At 40.8% G+C, this 22,102-nt stretch overlaps 2 protein-coding genes across 5 annotated transcripts in view; one reads left to right on the forward strand and one right to left on the reverse strand.

Annotated features, from left to right (window-relative positions):
- Positions 1-7,025, reverse strand: part of kcnc1b (potassium voltage-gated channel, Shaw-related subfamily, member 1b) — a 19,097-nt gene extending 12,072 nt beyond the window's left edge. The window contains exons 1-2 of one of the 4 annotated variants that reach the window (XM_008412074.3): positions 5,290-7,022; positions 61-976 (exon numbers count right to left, since the gene is read on the reverse strand). In XM_008412074.3, coding sequence (XP_008410296.1) covers positions 61-976; positions 5,290-5,847 — 1,474 coding nt within the window. In that variant the 5' untranslated portion in view covers positions 5,848-7,022. Of the gene's footprint in view, positions 1-60; positions 977-5,289 lie in introns of all 4 variants that reach the window. The other 3 variants (XM_008412071.3, XM_081608245.1, XM_008412070.3) reach the window with 3 other exon arrangements.
- A 1,154-nt stretch (positions 7,026-8,179) lies between these two features.
- On the forward strand, positions 8,180-21,074 carry LOC103466481 (CD81 antigen-like). Its single transcript, XM_008412075.3, has 8 exons — positions 8,180-8,376; positions 9,836-9,950; positions 16,878-16,975; positions 17,072-17,146; positions 17,224-17,337; positions 17,432-17,527; positions 20,245-20,328; positions 20,462-21,074. The coding sequence occupies exons 1-8, from the start codon at positions 8,311-8,313 to the stop codon at positions 20,525-20,527; spliced, it is 714 nt and encodes a 237-aa protein (XP_008410297.1). The 5' UTR covers positions 8,180-8,310; the 3' UTR covers positions 20,528-21,074.
- The last annotated feature ends 1,028 nt before the right edge of the window (positions 21,075-22,102 follow it).

Consider the following 22,102-nt stretch of genomic DNA (forward strand, 5'->3'; position numbering starts at 1 on the left):
TGTAGGAGAAATCAACTTCAGCAACAGTACGCGAGAGTTTGTGTTTTGCTTCTTGCTTACCTTGAAATTTGATCTCAAACACATCGTCGTGGGCTATAGGGCTTGGATGCTGGGAGCTGATGCTGGACTTACAGTAGTTAGGGGAGCCTGGTTGGGGCGCTCTGGGGATATGCCTGTTTTTTTTCTTTGGTAGTTTCTGTTTAGCCATTGCCAGGGAGTAGTACATTCCAAAGTTGTTGACAATTACTGGTACGGGCATGGCGATGGTCAGCACACCAGCCAGGGCGCACAGGGCTCCAACCAGCATGCCAAAGGTCGTTTGAGGGTACATGTCTCCGTAGCCGAGGGTCGTCATCGTCACCACCGCCCACCAGAATCCGATTGGGATGTTCTTGAACTGTGTATGCTCACTGGCTCTCGGGTCGTTGGGGTCGGCGCCAATGCGTTCTGCGTAGTAGATCATTGTGGCAAAGATGAGGACGCCAAGAGCAAGGAAAATAATGAGGAGGAGGAACTCGTTGGTGCTGGCCCTCAGAGTGTGACCCAGAACTCGCAGCCCCACAAAGTGACGGGTTAGCTTGAAGATGCGCAGGATCCGCACAAAGCGGACAACTCTCAGGAATCCCAGCACGTCTTTCGCTGCCTTGGAGGACAGCCCGCTGAGGCTCACCTCCAGGTAGAAGGGCAGGATGGCCACAAAGTCGATGATGTTGAGCGCGTTCCGAATGAAGTCACATTTGTTCGGACAGAAAGTTATTCGCATCAGGAACTCAAAAGTGAACCACACAACGCAGACGCCCTCGATGTAGGTGAGGTAGGCCGCCGTCTCCGTCTCCTGGTATGTGCTCACCACCGTTTCATTGTCCAGCACTTCCGTCTCGGTGCGGTTCACAATCGGGTTGAAGGCTTCGTGGGTCTCCAGACAGAAGGTGGTGATCGACACCAGAATGAAGAAAAGCGAGGCCAGAGCAATCCACTGAGAGGCGAAAAAAGATAACAGGGAGATGAGGACAGAGAGGACAATGAGCACAGTATCACAGGCATGTAATCAACCTTGATGGGTTAGCAACTATTTTCAGCAGGACACAATGCAGCTCAATCTATCATCCATGAAATAACATCTGGTTTGACTATGACCAGATGTCAATCGGTGTTATCTCTGTTTTTCCTCTTTAAGGGGATGATCTGGATGAACTTCCTGTTCCTCCTCCTGCTTATGCTGAGACTCAATGTCATGTCATTCTTATAAGTGACCTACATACTGAACTATAAAGAGCCTGCAGCAGTTGGAACAGTAGTAAAAACGGGATATTTTTGTTAACCCTCAACCTTTAGTCTGGGCTTTTCCCTTCAGCACAACCACTACTGTAGGCCTTCCCCACACAAGGTCACACTGTCCTGAGGACCAGCTCCTGGGAATCACTCAGAGCTGGGAGAAACCCATAATTTACCTAAAGAGTACATCGACCTTCATTGTGCATTGATTAGATTCTCAGATTTCATCACATTTAGGTTGTCAGAGATCTGGGGCACACAACATGAGCGTAACAGCGGCTCTCTCTGGGGTATTGAGTGGAGGCCTTTCGTCATGGTGTCTTCCTCATGTTATCTCCCTCCCATCATGCTGTGCTGGTTTACAGCAGGTGATGGTCAATTCACCTCTTTATCAATTTATACTTTTTAATTTTTAGTTGTTTTGTACCCAACTGTTTTGCATAAAAAATGGATCTGTCTGTTACAAGACATGCATCAAATCAGGCCTCCTTTGGGAGTATTTTGTACCTGCTTTGGCTATCCATGACTTCAAGTATCTTTTTTATATTGTCCTGATAGTCTACTGTAAGGACATTTGGTTATGTGACTCCCGTAAATAATATCTACCTGAATGAGTTTGCTTAGTTATCTTGTTTTCGTCACGTGTCATATGTCATATTTTAAAAGACCGTGATTTGTCTTACTCCACATGGTGTACTGTTATCTTAAAGCAGGAATAAGCATCCTCATTGTAAGTGAGGTGAGTGGACAGGAAGCGTAAACAGGAAGAGAGGGATTACTATTCCATGAGCTGCAAAAGTGGGATCAATAGTTGCTTGTTTGCTTGTAAAAATGCATCAAAGTCAAGCTTTGTGGTACCTCTCAAACTAATGCATGGGATTGTTATGTAGCGTGAAGAAATAATGACTGACTTTAGGGAAGGTGTAAGTTGAATAAAACAGGAGCGGGTCTGGGCGTGCATTCTGCTGAGCAAAACAAACACTGCACTCCCTGGCAGTAGCATCCATTCACAGAGAGGCCGACGCGCAGCACAAGATGGAAAACAGGCACTCATTATGACATCCTCATCACCAACGACTCATTCACCGAGCTGAGGAAATCACCGCTGCTTATGAAAGTCTGCTTCCCTTCCAAATATTAGTGTAGTGGCTCAGGGGGACTCTAGGTATTGACTTCAGATTTGAGTTGTGTCAACAGCAGGACTGTGCACATAAAAAAAGCCAACTTTGAGAATATTTGTAGAATATTGCATGATTTTTTTCAGTTGAGTTCAAGCCGTCTTTTTTGCCGTCAATTCAGAACAAACGTAATCTCAACAAACTTTGCAGGACAAATGCTTCAGTCCATATCCATGTAAATATAAATATAAACATATAGAGAGATTCATATTCAGTCAAATACATCCCAATAAAATTCAGTTAAATTCAGTTTATGATGCTAGTTGTTAGAAAGAATTATGTAAGAAAAGCTCAGTCCAGTCATGGACTTCACAGTTTTTTTCTTGATGTGGTTAAAAGTGAATTTTGTGTCAGCGCTCTGAAGCAATAAAAAGTGTTAGTGTTTTCTCTGATTGCATAATGCTGTTTTGTCCACCCCCTCTGCACTGTGTTCCATAATAAGTCAGATTTTACATCCTTGCCTTCGCCTTTAAAGTGGCCTGTTTTTTTTTTTTTATCTGAATCTCTTCAGATGCCAAAATTTTTCATAATAGTAAAAATTTTTTGCTGCTCAAATTGAGTAGACAATATCAGTCAACAAGCTTTAGTGTGATGAAGCCTTTTTTTTTCCTGATAAGCTTCTTTTATTTCGTTCACGAATGCCTCCAAACATTCAGCTTGCTGAATATCCCACCCTCCAAACAAAGAAACAAGCGCTGCGTCTTATTGGGCCGCCCCCTGAATTATGCGTCTCTGACAGTAAGGAAGGAGCGCAGTCAGTGAAAAGACAAAAGACTTTTTCTTTATTGATAATTCCCCCTGTCTCGGAAAAACCACAGGCCTACTATACAGAAACGAGGGCTTAGATCCGCTGTGAATAGAGTCTGTAATTAACTCTGAAGCTCACATCTAATTAATCTTATTGCCAGTTTTGGTAGCACTCTGTCAATCTTTGATCTGCTTTTGTCAGGCCTGTTGTTGAATGTAGGACGTGTTATAGTTTTAGGAGTTTTTTTAAATTCAGGTTTCTATTTTTCTCACTTCATTAAAAGATTATGTTGTAAATGGTACACAGTTAGGTTACACTGCTGAGCCCAAAGCCTAAGGGGTTAGAACTGGTCAATATAGACTTCCTTTAAAGCAGCTTGACTGTTTACACCAGTCAGGTTGGTACAGCTGTTCAAACAGCGTGCAGCACAGCGGTCCTTTGTAGGGGCTCTGTGGCCTTTCTGAAGCATCTAAAAAGCTGGTTGTTATTTCATTTTCACCAACGTGGGGCATTGTGCCCAGATGGAAAAGTGCCCGTAACAAGGACTAATAACGACACCTGAAACAGCAGCCTCATTTCTGTTTGGAGGTCTGCCACAAACAATTCGTTGGTGCCAAAGAGCTGGTGTCCTTATGTGGAGCTGACCTATATAATCCTTCTGTCCTGAAAATAACAATCTAAAGACCTGTTGGAGGCTGAGCGAGGTTCTGCATCTGTCTGCTGGAGGAGAGTGGAAGCTACGATTCGCATCCAAATCGTTTATCTGCATAAGATATGTTTGTTTTCTCTCTCTGCTCTGTCTTTGTGCTCTCATCGACCTGCTGTGGAAACCCCAGGGAGTACAAAGCAAGGTCATAAAAAGCCTCCTGAGCTCATCAATTTCTGTTGTGCCATCACAACAGCAAAGGCAAATTAACAAGTGTTGTTTGTACAGTTCTGACTGGTTCTGTCAGGAGCAGAGGCTCATCCGCAGAGTTACGTGGCAAGAGGATTGATCGTCTTTCAATAAATCACTAAAACTAAACTATAACAGAATTTTAATTTGGGTTTTGTGAGTTTTATTACTCTGTTGTCATATACAGGGACATTTGGAATGAGTAATTGATTAAAAAATGGCATGCTTTTAAATAGAAGTGGCATAACATCAAGATAAACATAAAATAAGCTTTAAAGAAATAAATGAACAAATAATGTAGTTTAGTTGATTTAGTGGTAGATTTCTGTCTGTCATTTTAAGTCCATAATTTAAAAATAAGAACAGATAGATTTTCAGACACATTAAAGCTGAATAGCACAGCAAATATTGATTAACAATGAATAAATTCATAAAGTGCCATTGAAGACATAAAAGGTTATAAACTAACCATATAAAATGCAATAATAAATGCGGTAACTCACTCTCTTCCTTTTTTTAAATGATAAAAAAATCAAATAAGTGTTTGATAAATAAAACATTTAACAAGTGTAACTCAGCTTGATGAAAACAAACACACTGATGAAACAGGGACGCTAACCATCCTGTGGTGGACACATCAAAACCGTAAGCTTTAAATTTTTAATTTTATTATGGCATAATAAGAGTAAAGGGGAGATTTGGTTACATGAGGATTTAAAACGGATATATTTATTTTAATAGCAGGTAGAAAGAAATGTAAACAACCCTTTCTGTCCCGGGGGCCTGGATGCCCTTTAACCCCCTCACCCTCCTACATCTTCGTGACGCCACTGATCAAGACCGATTTCTGCTTATAGAGAATTAGGCTTTGTTTACCCAGGGCCGCTTCAAGAAGGTGGCCAGTTGGGGGCCACTGATAATCTTGGGCCAAAAGCCAGAACAGAATTTCAGGAGTTTTGTTTTACTAATAGAATATGCATAAATAAATAATAGCCTGTGGGAGTCACAGTAATCATTTAAGCTTAAATAAACAAATAAATTTAGCAGCTCATTGAAACATAAATGGTCCCACCTGAAAGTCATTAATTATGCATGCAGACTGTCTGGCTTATTACACTGCAACCCAATTCAGATGAAACTAGAACAACAATAACATACGAAAGAGAAGGAGAAGAAGAAAAAAAAACACTCACCCTGGCATATTTTGAAGAGTATGGATCCTCGAACAGAGCCCAGACCCGTTTCTGCCAGCGGCTCCACAGGCTGCCACTCCTCACATCAGGCGAATCCCCCTGCGCCAGCCTCCTTGTCATCTCATCATCATCCTCATGCTCCGGCTCTGGCTCCGGATCCTCGCTCCCCAGGTCTAACAGACCCCCTCCGCCGAAACTATCAAGGGCCTCCTCTGCCTCCCGGTGCTGTCGATAGGTCATCCAGCAGCATGGCTCCACGTCTGTCTCATCGATGCCCCAGAAGGCCAGCTCCTCCTCATACAGCGGCCCGCAGACGTCGGCCGGGCAGTGCAGTTTACCCGTCCTGTAGTAATTAAGGATGTGTGCAAAAACGCCCGGGTGTCGGTCGAAGAAGAACTCCTCGATCTTGGCGTCATAGTCGAAGTGGTTGGGCGCGTCAGGCTCGGCCAGCCAGGACAAGCGGGTTCCAGGTAGGGTGCGCAGGGTACTGCGGTATGTCTGATGTCTGATCCCTCCCACGTTTATCACAATGCGATCCTTGTCGTCGCTCAGGCCCATCGCGTCCCTTAGGCATTTCTCCACTAAGTTCCCCTCATTGCAAAGGTCAGTCTAGATGTACCTCTATATCGGCGGGCGCACAGCAATTACGCACAAAGCAACCAGTCGCCAGTTGGGAGGAAATCAGTGGTGTTTGACATGCTTTCCCTCTATTACCCTGTACTCCTTACCATCACCTGACATGCACCTGGCTGATTTCAAACTGTTAACATTGCCAGGCTCTGCTGAAGGTATAAAATCGACATCCAAAATGAGTGCAGCCAATGGAATCACATTAGGAACGGACGTCACATTGCTCCCAGATCAGAAACCCGAAACAAAACACAAACGGCAACAGTTTCCAGATCGGCTCATTGAATCCAGCAGGTCGCCTGTTGTTCGTGACTTTCACAGCAAGGTGACTGCGGTGGTGCTGAGCGGACAGCGTCTGATGGAGACGCGGAGCTGCCTCCAGACTCGCCTCCCTCACGCTCAGCTCAGCCCGCTCCCTCTCCGCGCTCTTTGGGCGACGCCACCGCTACACACGGCCGCTCTTTGTCTCAGCAGATAAGATCAGAGCGCAGATCTTCACCGGTGTCATTCATGCATGATCGGGATGAAAAATATCCCAGTCAGATCAAAGGGAGATCGGTCCTCTTCTCAGATCTGTACACCAAACCAGATAAGGAGAATCGAGGATGAAGAGGGCGACGAGCCTCCTCAAAAAAAACGCCCAAACTGCCTGTTATTCACACCGAGCCTCTCTGCTCCTGTTTCAAACCAGATCGAGCATGCCCAGTGGAGGAGCTTGCACTTACAGCATCTCCTCTCAATTGAAAATATTGAAATAGTCTTACAGCTGCTCACTTTTTCTCATTTGTCTCACTTCTCCTTGTGGTCGGAGAGCAGCTCCCACAGCCTGTAGGGAAGCGCCGTCCATCCTCCTGCGCAGCTGTCTGCTGAAGGTGTGACCCTGGAGCCACAAACGCGCAGATGCGCCTCTAACCACAGATCACAGATCACAGATCACAGATCACTTACCTTCTGTGGGATTTAAATATAAACAAATATCAGGCTTCAGATTTATCTACACCAAGATCACGGACCTCACTAAGAGCATAGACAGGACATGCAAAGACAGAAAATAATCATGGATAATATTTGAATATAAAAATATGCGCTGCATTTCTTCTGAATAATTACAAGCCTTCTGCTTGGGGGTTATTTGACAGCAGAGGGCGCTATTAACCACTATAAGAACATTTGCAAAGTATCTTCATTCTAGTATCGACAGATTTTCTTTCTTTCTTTCTTTCTTTCTTTCTTTCTTTCTTTCTTTCTTTCTTTCTTTCTTTCTTTCTTTCTTTCTTTCTTTCTTTCTTTCTTTCTTTCTTTCTTTCTTTCTTTCTTTCTTTCTTTCTTTCTTTCTTTCTTTCTTTCTTTTTTTCGACTTATTTTGATTGACCAGTAGGAATTAACATCTTAAGAAATAGTGAACAGTCTTCCAGTTTTCTTACATAGTCCTCCTTAACAGAGGATCTAGATGTTGCATAACAAAGAGTTTTGTTGTTGTTGTTGTTGTTTTTGTTTTGTTTTGTTGTTGTTTTTTTTAGATTTTATGTGATAGACCAGCATAGAGAAAATACAAATTAAAGAAAAATTATGCATGGTTTTAAAAATATTTTCAGAAAAAAATCTGAAAAGTGTGTCATACTTATGTATTCAACACCTTTGATTCCTAGGAAGATGAATGGCTCTGGAAAGAAAACATGGTTAAGAATTAAATAAAGAAATAAATAAATAAAGAAAATACATTGTAGAGAGTAGCAGAGGTTCACTTTAATGTAGGACAATGACCCTAAGCAGCCAGTACAATGAGTGGATCAGATCCAAACAATTCCATGTGTTCAAATGGCCCAATGGTCAAGTTTCAAACTTAAACACAATGGATCATTTGTGACAGGCATTTGAGAATTGACTGACCATCCAGTCTGACCTGAGTTGAATCAAGACAAGTCAGGTTGAACTTTACTTGAAGAAGAATGAACAAATATTTCAGTCTTTACATGAGAAAGTTTTGTAGAGGAAAACACCAAAAGACTTGGAACGGTACTTGCACTTGTATTGATCCATGTAAAACCCTAATAAAATACAGATTTACGGTTGCATTGAGGTGAAGTGTAAAAACATTCAAGACATTTTTGCAAGCCACTCTGTATGTCTCACTTGTAACTGGATAAATCTAACTTGCGTCTGGAATCCTAACCCTGCCGAAAGGAAACGGGGCTCCCTCCCTCCACACTCTGTTTTTCCTCTCTGCCTTGTCCTGTCTGCTGCGCTCAGTGGGCAGAACCCCGTCTCGGTTTTCACTCTTCGTTACGAAGGAGGAGTTTTCTGTTTTAGCTGGCTCGAATAAAATCTGAGTGATCCCTGAAAGTAGACTTTGGTTTGAGCAGAAGGACGAGCTGAAAAGAAGCGGCAACAATGGCTGTGGCAGGCTGTACGAAATGCATAAAATATATGTTATTCTTCTTTAATTTTATTTTCTGGGTGAGTCAATCTTTACTTTACTCTTTTGTTTTACATCTCTGGTGTTTGAGTTGTTTAGTTTCCCTTCTTTTTTAAAACAGAATGTTTGAAATTTGCATTTAAATAGATCCAATCTTTAAACTTTGAGAACTACATCCTGTGCTCTTTGTGACTCCTGTGTCTGCAGTGGGGAAGCAGAATTTATTCATACCTTGATCAGACAGAAGATGGAAAAGCTCTCACTCTTTTGCCAACAGTTACTTTCAGAAGTAGAGGAAGTTTGTTGGAAAGAAGTTTGTTGATGAGTCAAAGACGGGACCACCAAAAGCTGGGAGGGGATCATTCAGGATTTCTCAGTGGGATGAGATTCTTTTCATCACCCTTTCTTATAAACTCTCCTTAAAATCCATCATTGTTGTCACTTTAGGTCAAGATCAGGAAAAACCCAATAGATACAGAGCTTCATTTTGAAAATTAAATGACAGATGTACCCTCAGTAGGCTATAATAACGCTCAAAAACACTTAAAACTGAACAATTGAACTGATTTTTGGAGAGAGTTTTGCTACAAACCTCAAAAATGTCCAAAATCTCACCATTTCTGGTCATTTCAATAATTTTTTCTTTGGGAACTCACTCTTAAAATATGTTCAAATACACATGGGTTACAAAAGAAAACATAGCTTTATTATTTATCTGCCAAATTATCCCACACTGATATTCACCTAGGTCCTACATTTAAGTTTCCAGTAGATACCGCTGCTGTGTGCCTCTTTGGAGCACACAACAACGGCGCATTGTTTAGATGAGCAAGGAGTCACCACATCCTGGACAGGCCGCACTTGATCGGCTGTTTCCTCTGTTGGTTTTGCCGCTGTGCCCGTCTTTGTGAAAGCTCTTGAGCCCCGTCTTCCTCGTTCGGCTATTTTTCACATCATGATTTGAGTTTCCTGTTTCTTTGGGAACAATGGTGACCAGCCAGGTGGGAAAAAAGAGACAGAATAAGAACGGGGGATAGATTTCTTGATTATAGCTTGAATATTGGCACAGACATGCAAACCCACCAGTTGACTTTTAGGATAAGATATTGATAGATTTTTTTATTTATTTATTTTTTTGGTTACAGAAAAGCAAACAAGGCAAGTTTAAAAGATTTTTAAAAAAAATACTTCTTTGTTGATTTGGCTGCAAACAATGCTGTGAGGTCACGTACTGTGCCACAGGTCACTGAGGTGTCAGGATGTCCTTTCTTCTCTCAGACCTCAGCTCCACAGTGGAGTTCAGCACATAGTGAGAAAGAAGTCAGAAGACCGTTTTTGAACGCTTGCTTAATTTAAGCAAATTATTAACCTGGGTTTCATGTCATTGTTTGTATTTTTCTGTATGTTCATACGTGGCTCTGACCCTCCCTCAGGGTGTCGTTACAGTAGGCAGATAAAATGTGAGAATGAATCATTAAAGCCTGTTTCCCTTTGCGACAGCTGGCCGGAGGTGTGATCTTAGGAGTGGCCCTGTGGTTACGCCATGACAGTAAAACCAGCAACCTCCTCATACTTCAGTTTGAAGGCCAGCAGGCGCCGAGCACCTTTTACATCAGTGAGTATCCACCACAGTAAAACTGCAACTAATTTCAGCGACGTTCATTGGGATTTTATGTTCTAGACCAACACAAACCGGCACAGATTTGTACAGTTGATAGAAAGTGGCACGTATCCTTTTTAAATAAAATTCTTAAAAGTCCAACAAGCCTTCACAGTTAGACCCATTTACTCCAAAACCCCTAAAGGAAATCTGTTGACCGCACTCAGATCAGATATGAAAAGTAAAGTAAATTGTGAATAAGACATACTCAAAGTCTTGGACATTTATTTCATGCAGTGTTGCATACATTTTTCACCAAGACCTGGTATTGATGAAGGGAAAGCTCTGTGCCAAACCTTCACCAGAACATCACACAGTTCCCCAATGGGGTTAGGGTGTGAACTCTGTGGCGGCCGATCCATGTGTGAAGATGTCTTCTTCTCACTGAACCACACGTTGATAATTTTAGCACAATGAAGCTTGGAGATATCATCTTAAAATATCCTCGTGTCAACAGGGAAGAAACAATCCCCGGATGGGATTAGTCCCCGTAATGTTGGTGAACTTTGACCCGACTAACTGCAGTAACCCCATGTGACAGGCACTTCCCCCTCAGGCTGCAACAGTAGACACCAATCATGATGACTGTATCACTTAATCTGCCTCTTTTCTTATCCTGTTGAGGAGCCCATCACTCTGGAAGACGGTAAATCTGGACTCATCTGGTCACATGACCTTCTTGTGTCGCTCCAGAGTCCAGTCTTTGTGCTCCCTAGCAGATTTCCTCCAGTTAACCTCAATGTTTATTCTCCCTATGGAAAAACAGAGTTTCCTTCACATTCTGGGTGTGAAAATGCTCTTACTTTCACTTTTGAACATAGCTCTGAGTTCTACTATTGTTTCCACCAAATGTTGATCACGGTCATTCAGGAGTTTTTCTTCATCACAGAAGCAGGTTCCCCGCTGTCCTCCCAGTTTTTAGCAATGTATTGTAGAGTTCTCAACTAAATTTTAGTCACATCCGCAATTTCCTTAGATGTATTATTTGCTTGGTGTCAATGATTTGACTCATTTTAAACAAACTAACATCTTTTCCACGACTACAGGATGCATCTTTCCACACTGTTAAAGAAATGAAAAGTAACTCATTGTAATAGCTGGGGTTAAATAACTTGTTGCCAGCTGGAAGACAGTTTTCCATCCAGCAACTTATAACTATTTGCTTATTTAAATTCGGGTGGAGACTTCTTTGTTGTTGTTTTGGCCAGTCAGTGTATTTCCCGCATACTTGGTGAAGTTATCTGCTTGACAGGAACACTTTGCATAAATTACAGGTCGTGCTCTTTTCATTTTCACATCTTATTTTTTGTGTCTGGAAACCTTTACTTAGAGCTGAATTTGTCTTAACTGCAAGCTTAGGGATGAGATGATCAGCAGGGGACAGAAATACGTGGGGGAGGGGCCAAGGCATTTTTCTGGCATCTTATGAAAATTACTTTAAGTGCTTAAATGGCACCAGTAACTATTCTAATATTCCTAAAACATAAAACAAATGGTTGAAGTAAAATATTAATTAATTAAAATGTAACATCACATCAACAATTTTTATGTGTAGTTTGATGAGCTTCTCGGATTGGCGTCCCACTGGAACAGAGAGATGGAGAAACGAATGTAAGCCTTGGAATCATTACTACAAAATCACTTATGCAGTGGTTACATCAAAAAGTTTATTGCTGCTCATTCTCCAATGTTTTTCTGGAGGCTCAAACACCCCTCATCATTTAGTTGATCTAAAAAAGTTTACATCTACTAATTTTGTCTTTATCCTTAATTGTGAACACAAAGAAAGAGCTGTCTTAGCACAGCCACCTAAAACATATAATTAGACCCGTGTGGGCTGACTTGACCTCTAACAATAGGAAACAGGACCTGCGCAGTTCCGCGTCTCGCCTTAAGAGTGGTTACGACCAGCTTTCACTCAGTCCCATGACCTCACCGTGGGTGAGCGTTTCTGAATTAAAAACGTTTTATGTACATGTTTAGGTTCTGAGTCTCCTTCAGTCTCCTTGGGTGATCATTTGATAGCAGCCAGATGTTTCAGACAGATGTCGCAACAGATGTGGAGTCTAGAAACACTGCCTTTGAGAGCGGTGCAGAAACATAAACATGAACTGTGCCTTCTGTTTCTCACTTTTTCTTCTAATCTTATATTTCATCTTGTAGCAAATGCTCTTTAGTTTCCTTCAGATCATGCAGCGTGTATCTTGTCGCCATCGTTCACTGCTCTCAGCTTCCTAAACAGCGAAACATGACATGATGTAAGCATTTCAAGGGCCCATGATCTTGGTTTTGCTGCGGCGGTGAACTCCAGTAAAACCATTAATTTACATCTGGGCTCCTGCTGTTCTGCCATGCTTACCCCCTCCGTAAGTATATGGGACAAAGTCAAACTCGAGCTTTTTATAGTGGAGAGGAGGCACTCTCATGATTTTAAAGCAGTGGCGGCAAGGAAGGCCCACCCAGGCAAGATCAAGGGAATATTTCGTTTTTTTAGCCATCCCTTCAACATACGCCCTAGCATAATTCAAATAATCTCATACATGTGCACATTATCCCTCAAATTAGAGTTTGAAGTGGGTGTTTTTTTAGCTTACTGGCACACCAAAGTGGTATTTATGTAAGACTGGAAATACACACGCTCCCACCTCTGCTGCAGCACTTGAGAACCTTACTGGTAGCAGTTGTCTGGTCTGGTTTGTGCCACGGCCTCCGACTCCTTCATAGTTGAACTTTTGAGCTTAGCTTGCTGTGAGGAAAATGAGAAAAATCCTCATAATGTATTATACACATAAACTCAGAGTCAGGGGATGAGGGGATGCACAAGAGAGTAAACAGCTACATTTATTATTAAACTGCTCTTCTGAGATAGGCAAAAAAAAAGCACAAATTAATGCAACAGACATCTTGTGAAACTTTGGTTTATTCAGTCAATCGATAAAATATTTTATTTATTCAGCACTTTTTGAAAACATCTAAGTTAACGTTGATTAAAATAAGATATAACAGCTAAAAAAAAAACACCAACAATGAGCAAACTAAGAAAAGTGAAACTGTAGAGCAAAACGAGATGCATTGATGTTCATTGTGTTGTTGCGTGGACACATTAAATTTAAGTCAAAATCAGTTCAAAAATACTTTAGAATCCCAAAATGAAAATAATACTTGGTGCAATTCATGCTATAAAAAGTTTCCTCAAACAGTTCTTGTAGGTTCTGATGGGGGTGGCCAGGAAGGATCTCCTGTAGCAGTCTGTCTCTCAGCATATATGGAGAAGTATCTGACTGAAAACACTGTTTTACTGCATGACAGCCTTACAAAGAGGATCCTCAGGACTGTCTATAATTTCCAGTCCATTCTCACCATGGACTGGAAAGCAGGTCAGAGTTCATGGAAATCCTGGATGAAACCTTTCAGATTTTCATTTATTAAAGAAATGTTGAAAACCAGCTGCTTTTTGCTTCCACTCCACAGTTGTGTTGCTAATCAGTCACGTGAATGTTGCATGCATGCATAATATTTTGGTTACGTTTCTAGATGTAATGTGACAAAAAGAAAAAAGTTTGAGGGTTATGATGTTCTCTGGTTCTCGGCCAAAAACAAAAATAAGCATCGAAGTAGAGCATCCCCTTTAAACTGCTGGCATATCTTCGAGGGTAGTAAATCATTTTTAGGTTACTGCGCTGCCCTGGATTGCATAAAGAGGGAGTCCAAGATACCCTGCATATTTCATCAGTCTGCTTTTGACTTTGTAAAATAACTGTTTTTAAATTACAGGCAAGATTTATAACCGTATCTTTTTATCTTGAGTTTATTTCAGTTTATCGGTGTCCTCCTCCGATGGTGTGAAAATCACTTCTTCCTTTTTTGTTCTATTCAAGTACTGAGCGAGACGGACAAGTGAAGCTTCTGGAGATTATTCTGAGAGACAGGAAATAAATGGACTTCTCCAGAGGTCTGAAAGCGCATGTCTCCTTTAAAGACTCAATAGATGCCGAACCTCAAAGGGTGTTGTCATAGTAATGGAGGGCAGTGGAAATAATGGCTCCTTTGCTGCATTGCAGATTTACTGGCCCTGGTAACCTTCCCCTGGTACCACGAAAAAGTCCTGAAAGCAAAGAGAAGGGGGGGTGTTGGGTTATGTGTGATAAATGAGATACAGTGTTAGGTGACCTGTGTCACCACTGGTTCATTTCGGTGAGCACTGTCAGGCTTCGTTAGCGGGTCAGCGAGTTGGTTCCTCTGCAAATCAGAATAGAGGACTCTGAAAAGGCTGAGCGGCTTTTTCAAAAGACATATTTCATGTTTTACACCCATCTGTTTTATTGTTTTCTTTTTTTATTGTGTCTGGTCTGACAATTCATGAAACGGTGAAAAAGTGGAAGTGACTCATCTCAATACACAGAATCCCGACAACAGATTATGTCTTTTCTTAGGTATTTTATTTAATCACTCGAACAATTCATGTTCATCATTTCCTGCTTAAACAGATGTAATCAGTATCTAATCTGTGCAGCACAAATACTTCCTGTGAATCTGCTTATGGAAACAGAAATGACTCCCGGCATTAAAGTGGTACTGAAGGAAAAAAGTTTTCCCACTCAAACCCGATACGTGGCTGTTTCTTGGTTGCGACAATTTAGTCTGATCCTCAAGCAGCAAAGCAGCCCCAAAATGTCATGAGAGCATTTCTAACAACATGATGTTATTTTTCTGAAATGCTGCGTCAGTTCAACGCCAGATGTCACAGGACAGGCGTCTTCCAAAAACCTTCACGTTTGTCTCATCAGTCAGAAGAACAGCCTCCTTAGAGCCTCAGGAAGGGGATTTTTCTTCTTTTTTGTTGGCTGAAGCTAACGGTTTGTAAGAGAGGGCCGAAGACTGAATCCGTCTTCTACCATATTTTTAAAAAATGCTCCAATCTCAAAAACATCAAAGACGGGAATGTTGCTGCATAATCTGTTAAACTGCCTTCATATTTTTATTTAAACAAAAAGCTGATGAATGTTTAGATAGGAACTGAAGGATGAAGGCATTGTGGCACCAATGATGTTTTTGTCTGGAACACATACAGCGAAACTAATGGACTGACATGAAAATAAACATTCCAGTCATTTACATGAAAACTATTTCATTGATTTTCCTCCTTATGTTCCGTTCTCCTTTTTCACAGGAAGCTTATTGTGGCACATTTCCCCACGGCCCCACGACCCCAGTTACTGTGTAAATAATCATCGTCTTCTGAGTAAATGACCCCCAAATTCACCATGAAGACGGTTTAAAACACATATGTCAAAGTCAAGGCCCGCGGGCCACATCCGGCCCGCAAATCAATTATCTATGGCCCCCTGAATGATATTTAATTACTATGAGAACCGGCCCGCAAGCCAGAGCCGCCCGCTCGTGTTTTGCCTGCAAACACTACATTTCCCATAATGCAACGGTAGCCCGCGAAGTGACTACAGCGCGCCCAAACGGCTTCATTATTCATCAGCTCAGAGCCTCACCCCGAACATTGATGAACTTGTACAAAAGATGAGACACCTCCAAGTATCAGGCTCAGCCTCAGACAAGTGAGCATCACAGAGCAGTAACGTATTTTCAGTTTATAAGTTTCAGTTAAATTTTTACATTTGTTTCTACAAGACGTGATTTTTCTTTGAATGAAGTATTGTTTTGTCTGTGTGCCATATATTTTTGTATTTTATTTTATTTTTGTATTTATTTTTCAGTTGAATGGATTCAGGTAAAATTGCAGATAAGAGCCATGAGAAAGAATACAACTGATTTGATTTATTTTTTTACTTTACTATTTGAAAGCAGTGATCGGTAGGATCATAGAGCAGCACAGTAATGCATTTTCAGTTTATAATGCATGCACTTTGATTTATGCATTTATCTTGATATTAAGAAACATATTTTGTTTTTAAAAACAATTAAATTTGTTGCCGTTTGCCTCTTGAAAAATGTTTTCCCTTGAAGTTACTGACAGAGCCATAACAAAATATTGCTTTATTCATTTAATCGTTAAATAATATACACTGTGTTAGGTCTTGGTTCAATAGGCTATGTACAATCATTTCAATATGTTTTAATAAACATTAAACCAGTCCGGCCCTCGGCTTGTAGCAAATTTGTTTTTTTGGCCCTCTGTGTATTTGACTTTGACATCCCTGGTTTAAAAGATCAGAAAATTCCAATATCTTAGAGATTGAGCTTGTTTATTTATTTTAAGCTTTGGTCTTGACCTTTGTAGGACTAGCTGTTAACTTCGGTCTCTATGACCAAATGGTAAGGATTTATACTTCAGACAAACACCAAGAGAGTAAGGACAGCAAAGAACATTTTCTTAAAATAGTGGACTTTAGAGGATCTACACCTCCGTTGTTTCTTTAATTATTTTGTTCATTCATTCTTTTATTCTGCATTGAACCCAGTTTCACTTTTCAGTTTTGATGGTAACACAATGACCTGAACTCTCTTTTTTAAGCATGTCTAATTGCTTGAACGCGTGTGTGCACATCCATGTGTGCTTACACGGTCGCTATGTTTCCCAAGAAACGCTGTGAGTCAGGGGTCAGTGCAGACAGGGTCTTATGTGGAAGTCCAGGGTGACATGGAGGCATTTCCTCGACAGGGTGGCTGCTTTTAGGCACTTCCATCCCTCTCGCTCAGGAAGTGACAGATGTTTGCCTTTCAAATGCAAATAATAGTATGTCACCCTACAGAGAAAACAGGAAAAACATCCAGGAAGCCCCAAACCAAACAGCATTTGGCTCACTGTCATGTGCATCGGGGGTTTTCTCCCTCTTAGCGTTGACACTTCTGCCCCCTAGTGGTGGCTAAGACACTGTGACATCGTGATAATTGACTTTCTGTTTACAGGCGTCTACATACTGATCGCTGTCGGAGCTGTCATGATGCTCGTGGGATTCTTGGGATGTTACGGTGCCATTCAGGAATCTCAGTGTCTGCTAGGAACGGTTAGCATTCCAGCTCCACCAATCAGACCACAGCAGCCACATTAAATAAAATAAATGAGATAAGTCTGATTATGTGTTCTAACATCTTCTTTGCAGTTTTTCTTCTTTTTGGTGATCCTCTTTGCCTGTGAAGTGGCTGCAGCAATCTGGGGCTTCATGAACAGGGACACTGTATGTACAGTAAAATACAAATGTCTTAAAACCATCTTCAGTTGTCATCCTGCTTCATGTTTTCTGATTGTCCACAGATGTCCAAAGAGCTGATTAATTTCTATGACGCTGCGTACATCAAGGCTGTGGATGTCACTGGGTCCCCGAGTAAAGACGCAGCCATCAGTGTGCTGGGTGCTTTCCACACTACGGTGTGTTTTATATTGAGTCAGATTTTTTAATGTTTGAAAACAGAAACATATGCCTTGTAATTACAAGTGCTTTTGCTCTGGGTTTCGTCTTCAGCTAAACTGCTGTGGGAAAGGCGAGGACACTCCTCTATTCATGCAAGTCCGCTCCACTTTGTGTCCCTCGGGAATACTTTCTGCACCAATACCCAAGGTACACACAAAGTTTACTACCAAACCCTTCCTACAGGCTGCCTTTCATCATTTTAACAACTTGTCCTTGTCAGTTGCGTGGCCAATAGATGTTTAGCTCACAAGTAAAAACAATGTTTAAAAAAAGCTAAAAGAGGCAGAAGAACGCTGAAACATTGAAGAATGAAGTGGTAATAGAAGAGTTTCCAACTCAAATGTGCAATTAATGAGGCAAAGACATGGAAATGTATTCAATAAGAAGGAAGTAATCAGTAATGAATGCAGTACTTCGAAGACCCTTATAAAGTTATTTAAATTACTGTAGTTAATTACTGTAATTAACTACAGTACTGACCGACCTCTCATGACCATAACTTTTGCTCAGAAAATAAAACTCTGTCAGCGTTCAGGTAACTTTTGTAATTTGTGCTGTAGGTCTGACCAGCATTGCTGGAGGTGTATAATTGTGCACTTGCACTTCCATTTCTCCCAACAACAGTTCTGTCAGAAAACCTCAACGGACATGCTGTGCAGTGGAAGCAGCTGAAAATCTATTTTTTCAGAAACCAATTTCACATAATCATGCTGTTTTTTTTACTGGTAAGCATTTAATTGCACCACAGCAGGGTGTCAAACTCCAGTCGTCTAGGGCCGCTATCCTGCAGTTTTTAGATGTGCCACAGGTACAAAACGCCGGAATCAAATGGCTTAATTGCCTCCTTATTGCATAGATATGTTCTGCAGAGTCCTGCTAATCACCTTATTATTCTATTCAGGTGTGATGCAGCAGAGGCACATCTAAAAGTTGCAGGACAGCAGCCTGCCAGGACTGGAGTTTCACACCTCCGCACTACAGTATACGCAAATACTATTAACCCATTAAACACTGGCTTAATTACAAAATGTCACTTGGACCCAAAAGGTAATTTCTGCAGAGACAAGACAATGTCACACAATTTGTCATTTGTTTAACTCGAACACTGCTGAAGAAAATACTTGGTGCTACAGATAAGAATCCTGGATAAACAGGAAGACGGAAATTTTTAATTTACTCAATGATGCTTAATATTGACAAATTACACATAAAAAAGTAAACCAGGAGAAAACAATGCATTTTCTTGCCTGATAAACTTTAATTTAAGCCAAATTTGTGTTGTTTTTTTTCATATTTCTGGGGCAAAAATGGTCTTATATGGAGAAAATATATATTTTTTGTTTGTTTTTTTTAGTGTGTGAGCGGAAGTCTGTTCAGTTTTATGATGCTTAACCGGATTTCCAGCAGAGGGAAATGTGGAGAATTGATAATTCCTCATAAAAGGGAGGATCATGAACTGCAGCATTGATATTTATATAATTGTGTTGAACTCATTAAATCGATATATCTTAGTTATCCATTAAATAACAGGCAAGAAGAAATCTAACTGGAAGGGGAAACTTTGATAGGAAATTAGATTGGATGTTGATTGATTAAAGATTAACTTTTCCTTCAACTGGCAGCACAAATAAGTTGGAGAAAAGTGATATAATCAGGCACTGAGGAGTTCAGATGTGCTTTCTTATAATGTTACCTTATCTTTAAAGCTCACTCCATCATTTTATGCATTGCCACATCAATTTAGCACATATTACCAATAAATGGATGTACCAATATGATAATGTGGGCCAATATTAATATCCAATATTCATCTGGTTGTTGTGGCTGATAACCAATATTTACTGATATATATTTCACTTCCCTTTATACACTAATTAGTTACTGCTGACTTCTCTGCTGCTTTGGTTAAATTCCCCACAATCCTGCGCTGCATCACTGTCACATGACCAAACAAATACCACATGACCCGCCTCAACCCCTGCTCCTCCAGAAAAAAGATTTAAATAAATATAGGTTGTTAATATTGGCCCAATTTTATTTATCAGACTGATACCGATATGTTAAAAAATGACTAGTATAAGCCGATAGCAATGTTACGGCCAATATTTAGCATCCCTAATTAAAACGATTATTTTCATTTCATTGTGAGTTAAAAAGACGACAACAAGTTTATTTGTGTTTCACACTTTCAAGTTTAAGATTCAATTTGCCGTTTCAACCTACTTGCTTAATGTAGCGTTTCTACTAAATGTTTATCCGGTAAGAATAAAGAACAATAACTTTTATCATTTGACACTTGCATGCAGCCTGAGCTTCAACTTGCAGCCCTGAAAAAGTTCCTGATGTGTTTAATCAGATTATGCTGAGTTAGTGATGCATATTGTAGAGTTAATAGGTTTACAAGAGTGACATAACCCACACCTCTTTAATACATGACAGCAGCAGGCACACTTGCCCACTGTCAGTGTTTAACCTGAGATTTGATGTATTTTGTGTTTATCCCCAGCTCATTTCCAGCACCTTGTTTTGACAGGAACCCTCCCGACCCCACTAAGGGACAAGGGTGTAAGAAAATGGATGGATGGATGGATGGATGGATGGATGGATGGATGGATGGATGGATGGATGGATGGATGGATGGATGGATGGATGGATGGATGGATGGATGGATGGATGGATGGATGGATGGATGGATGGATGGATGGATGGATGGATGGATGGATGGATGGATGGATGGATGGATGTTTTGACAGGCGACTTGGTTCAGCTACATTTGAACCACGACAGACTCTGTGCACTGAGAGCGGATCAAACCTTCGAACTGATCGAGCATCCTCATCCAGCCTTTCTTTGTCTCTTGTCAGAGCTGCCACAGGGAACTCGTCGCTCTGTTCTCCGAGAAGCTCCACCTCATCGGCCTGGCCGCCTTGGTGGTTGCCGTCATCATGGTGAGCGACGGATTGAAAATGCGCAGATCTCGATTTCGTTGTTAAGAAGTACTGCCTGTTGTCAGCTCTGATAGCATCGCAGACTCTACGAGACAGACGTATTGAATTAAATCATATGATTTTCTGCACTTAGATCTTTGAGATGATCTTCACCATGGTGCTCTGCTGTGGGATTCGCAACAGCCCGGGAGTTTACTAAGCGTTTAAAGGCCAGGAGCAAACCACAGCAGCTGAGACCAGAGGGGCCTGTGTCTGTGCTACTGAAAGCACTACATGTATATTATCCTATTTACTATAGATTAGATCTTGTTTATGTATTACTCATCTGCCATTACTTTCATTATGTGACTGTGACTGACCTGTCATCGTTTTCTTTTATCCCATCAGTTTGTTGGAAAATGTTTCTCTAGCAGAGTTTGTGGGTGTGTAATATGTATATAAACGTATTGTTTATTAGAAAGGAGACAACATGTGTATGCGTGTGTGTGTGTGAGCGTGTGTATGCGTGCTAACTGGGTAGCTGTCTGTGTTGTATCTAGCTGCAGGGTGACTGTTATTTATTCTGCAGTGTTTCTGGGATCAGCAAGGAGGCTTTAACTGGACCGTGTGTGTCTTCTAACCTGAAGAAAAGATCATGCTCTCACGTTTGTTAACTTGTGAATCTTCCCATATTAAATACAGGCAAAACTTTTCTATTTCCTGCTTATTCTAAGAATCCTAATAAATTAAACCAACTGTCATATATATATATATATATATATATATATATATATATATATATATATATATATATATATATATATATATATATATATATATATATATATATATATATATATATATATATATATAAGTGTTTAACAGTGATTTTTCTGGGTATTTTTAGTTTTTAGGAATTTATTTGGGAATTTGTGTCTGTCTTATTATCCAGTCAACATGTACTAATATGAGCTGTAAAAAAAGAATGCATGTATAGGTTTGATGCAGAACAATGCTCTATTTGAACTGGTTTTCTCAATACCCAACTATTGATTTTGGCAATATGGGTCGTATTAAATCAGGCCAAAAGATCCCATTCACATATAGTCAAACTTCTTCTTCTTTTTCAAGATGTTCCAGCTGCAACATAGCAACATGTCCTGTGTTATTTAATTATCCAAATTACTTCAGAATTATACTTCTGTGTAATAAAGCATTTGTAAGACTCAAGCCCCGGTGTTTCAGGATCTTAGCAGAAACTTTCTGTTACTTTTAACCCTCAGTTATGGTGTATTTGCTGCGTTTCGCCACGAGGGGGAGCAGTCAAATGTACGCATGTTCTCTCTGCAGCGTCTCTCCCTTTTGCAGCGACTTATTTGCATAAAAAACCAAACTGACTCGTACTTCTGGCACAGAGACAGCCGCCACACCCAAAGCACATGTTTGTTCTGCCAACAGGTTCACTTTCTCACCAAAGGAAGCAGCTTTGATCTCAGCTGTGACAAAGACAGGCCCCGAGCTCTGTTACGGTTTCTTTTGCTAAAGATCTTTGACTGAACACACTTTGTTTCTAGTTTAATGATCTTCTCACATCTGCCACCTTTCTCCATTATTGTCAACTTGAACTTTGTCTCTTGGCTCCAGATTAAAGATGTCTTAAAGCCAAGGTAGACAGTGATATTTAGACAACAGGGTGTTATGATCGTCAGCATGAGGGCAAGTGTTTGCAAAAGCCGCCTTTCCTGTTTCTGGAGGACAATGCTGCCATGTGATTTTAAAACAAGCCTCATCCAGT

This window comes from Poecilia reticulata, chromosome 6 (genome assembly GCF_904066995.2).
Source record: "Poecilia reticulata chromosome 6, P_reticulata-male-v2, whole genome shotgun sequence".
Taxonomy (NCBI): domain Eukaryota; kingdom Metazoa; phylum Chordata; class Actinopteri; order Cyprinodontiformes; family Poeciliidae; genus Poecilia; species Poecilia reticulata.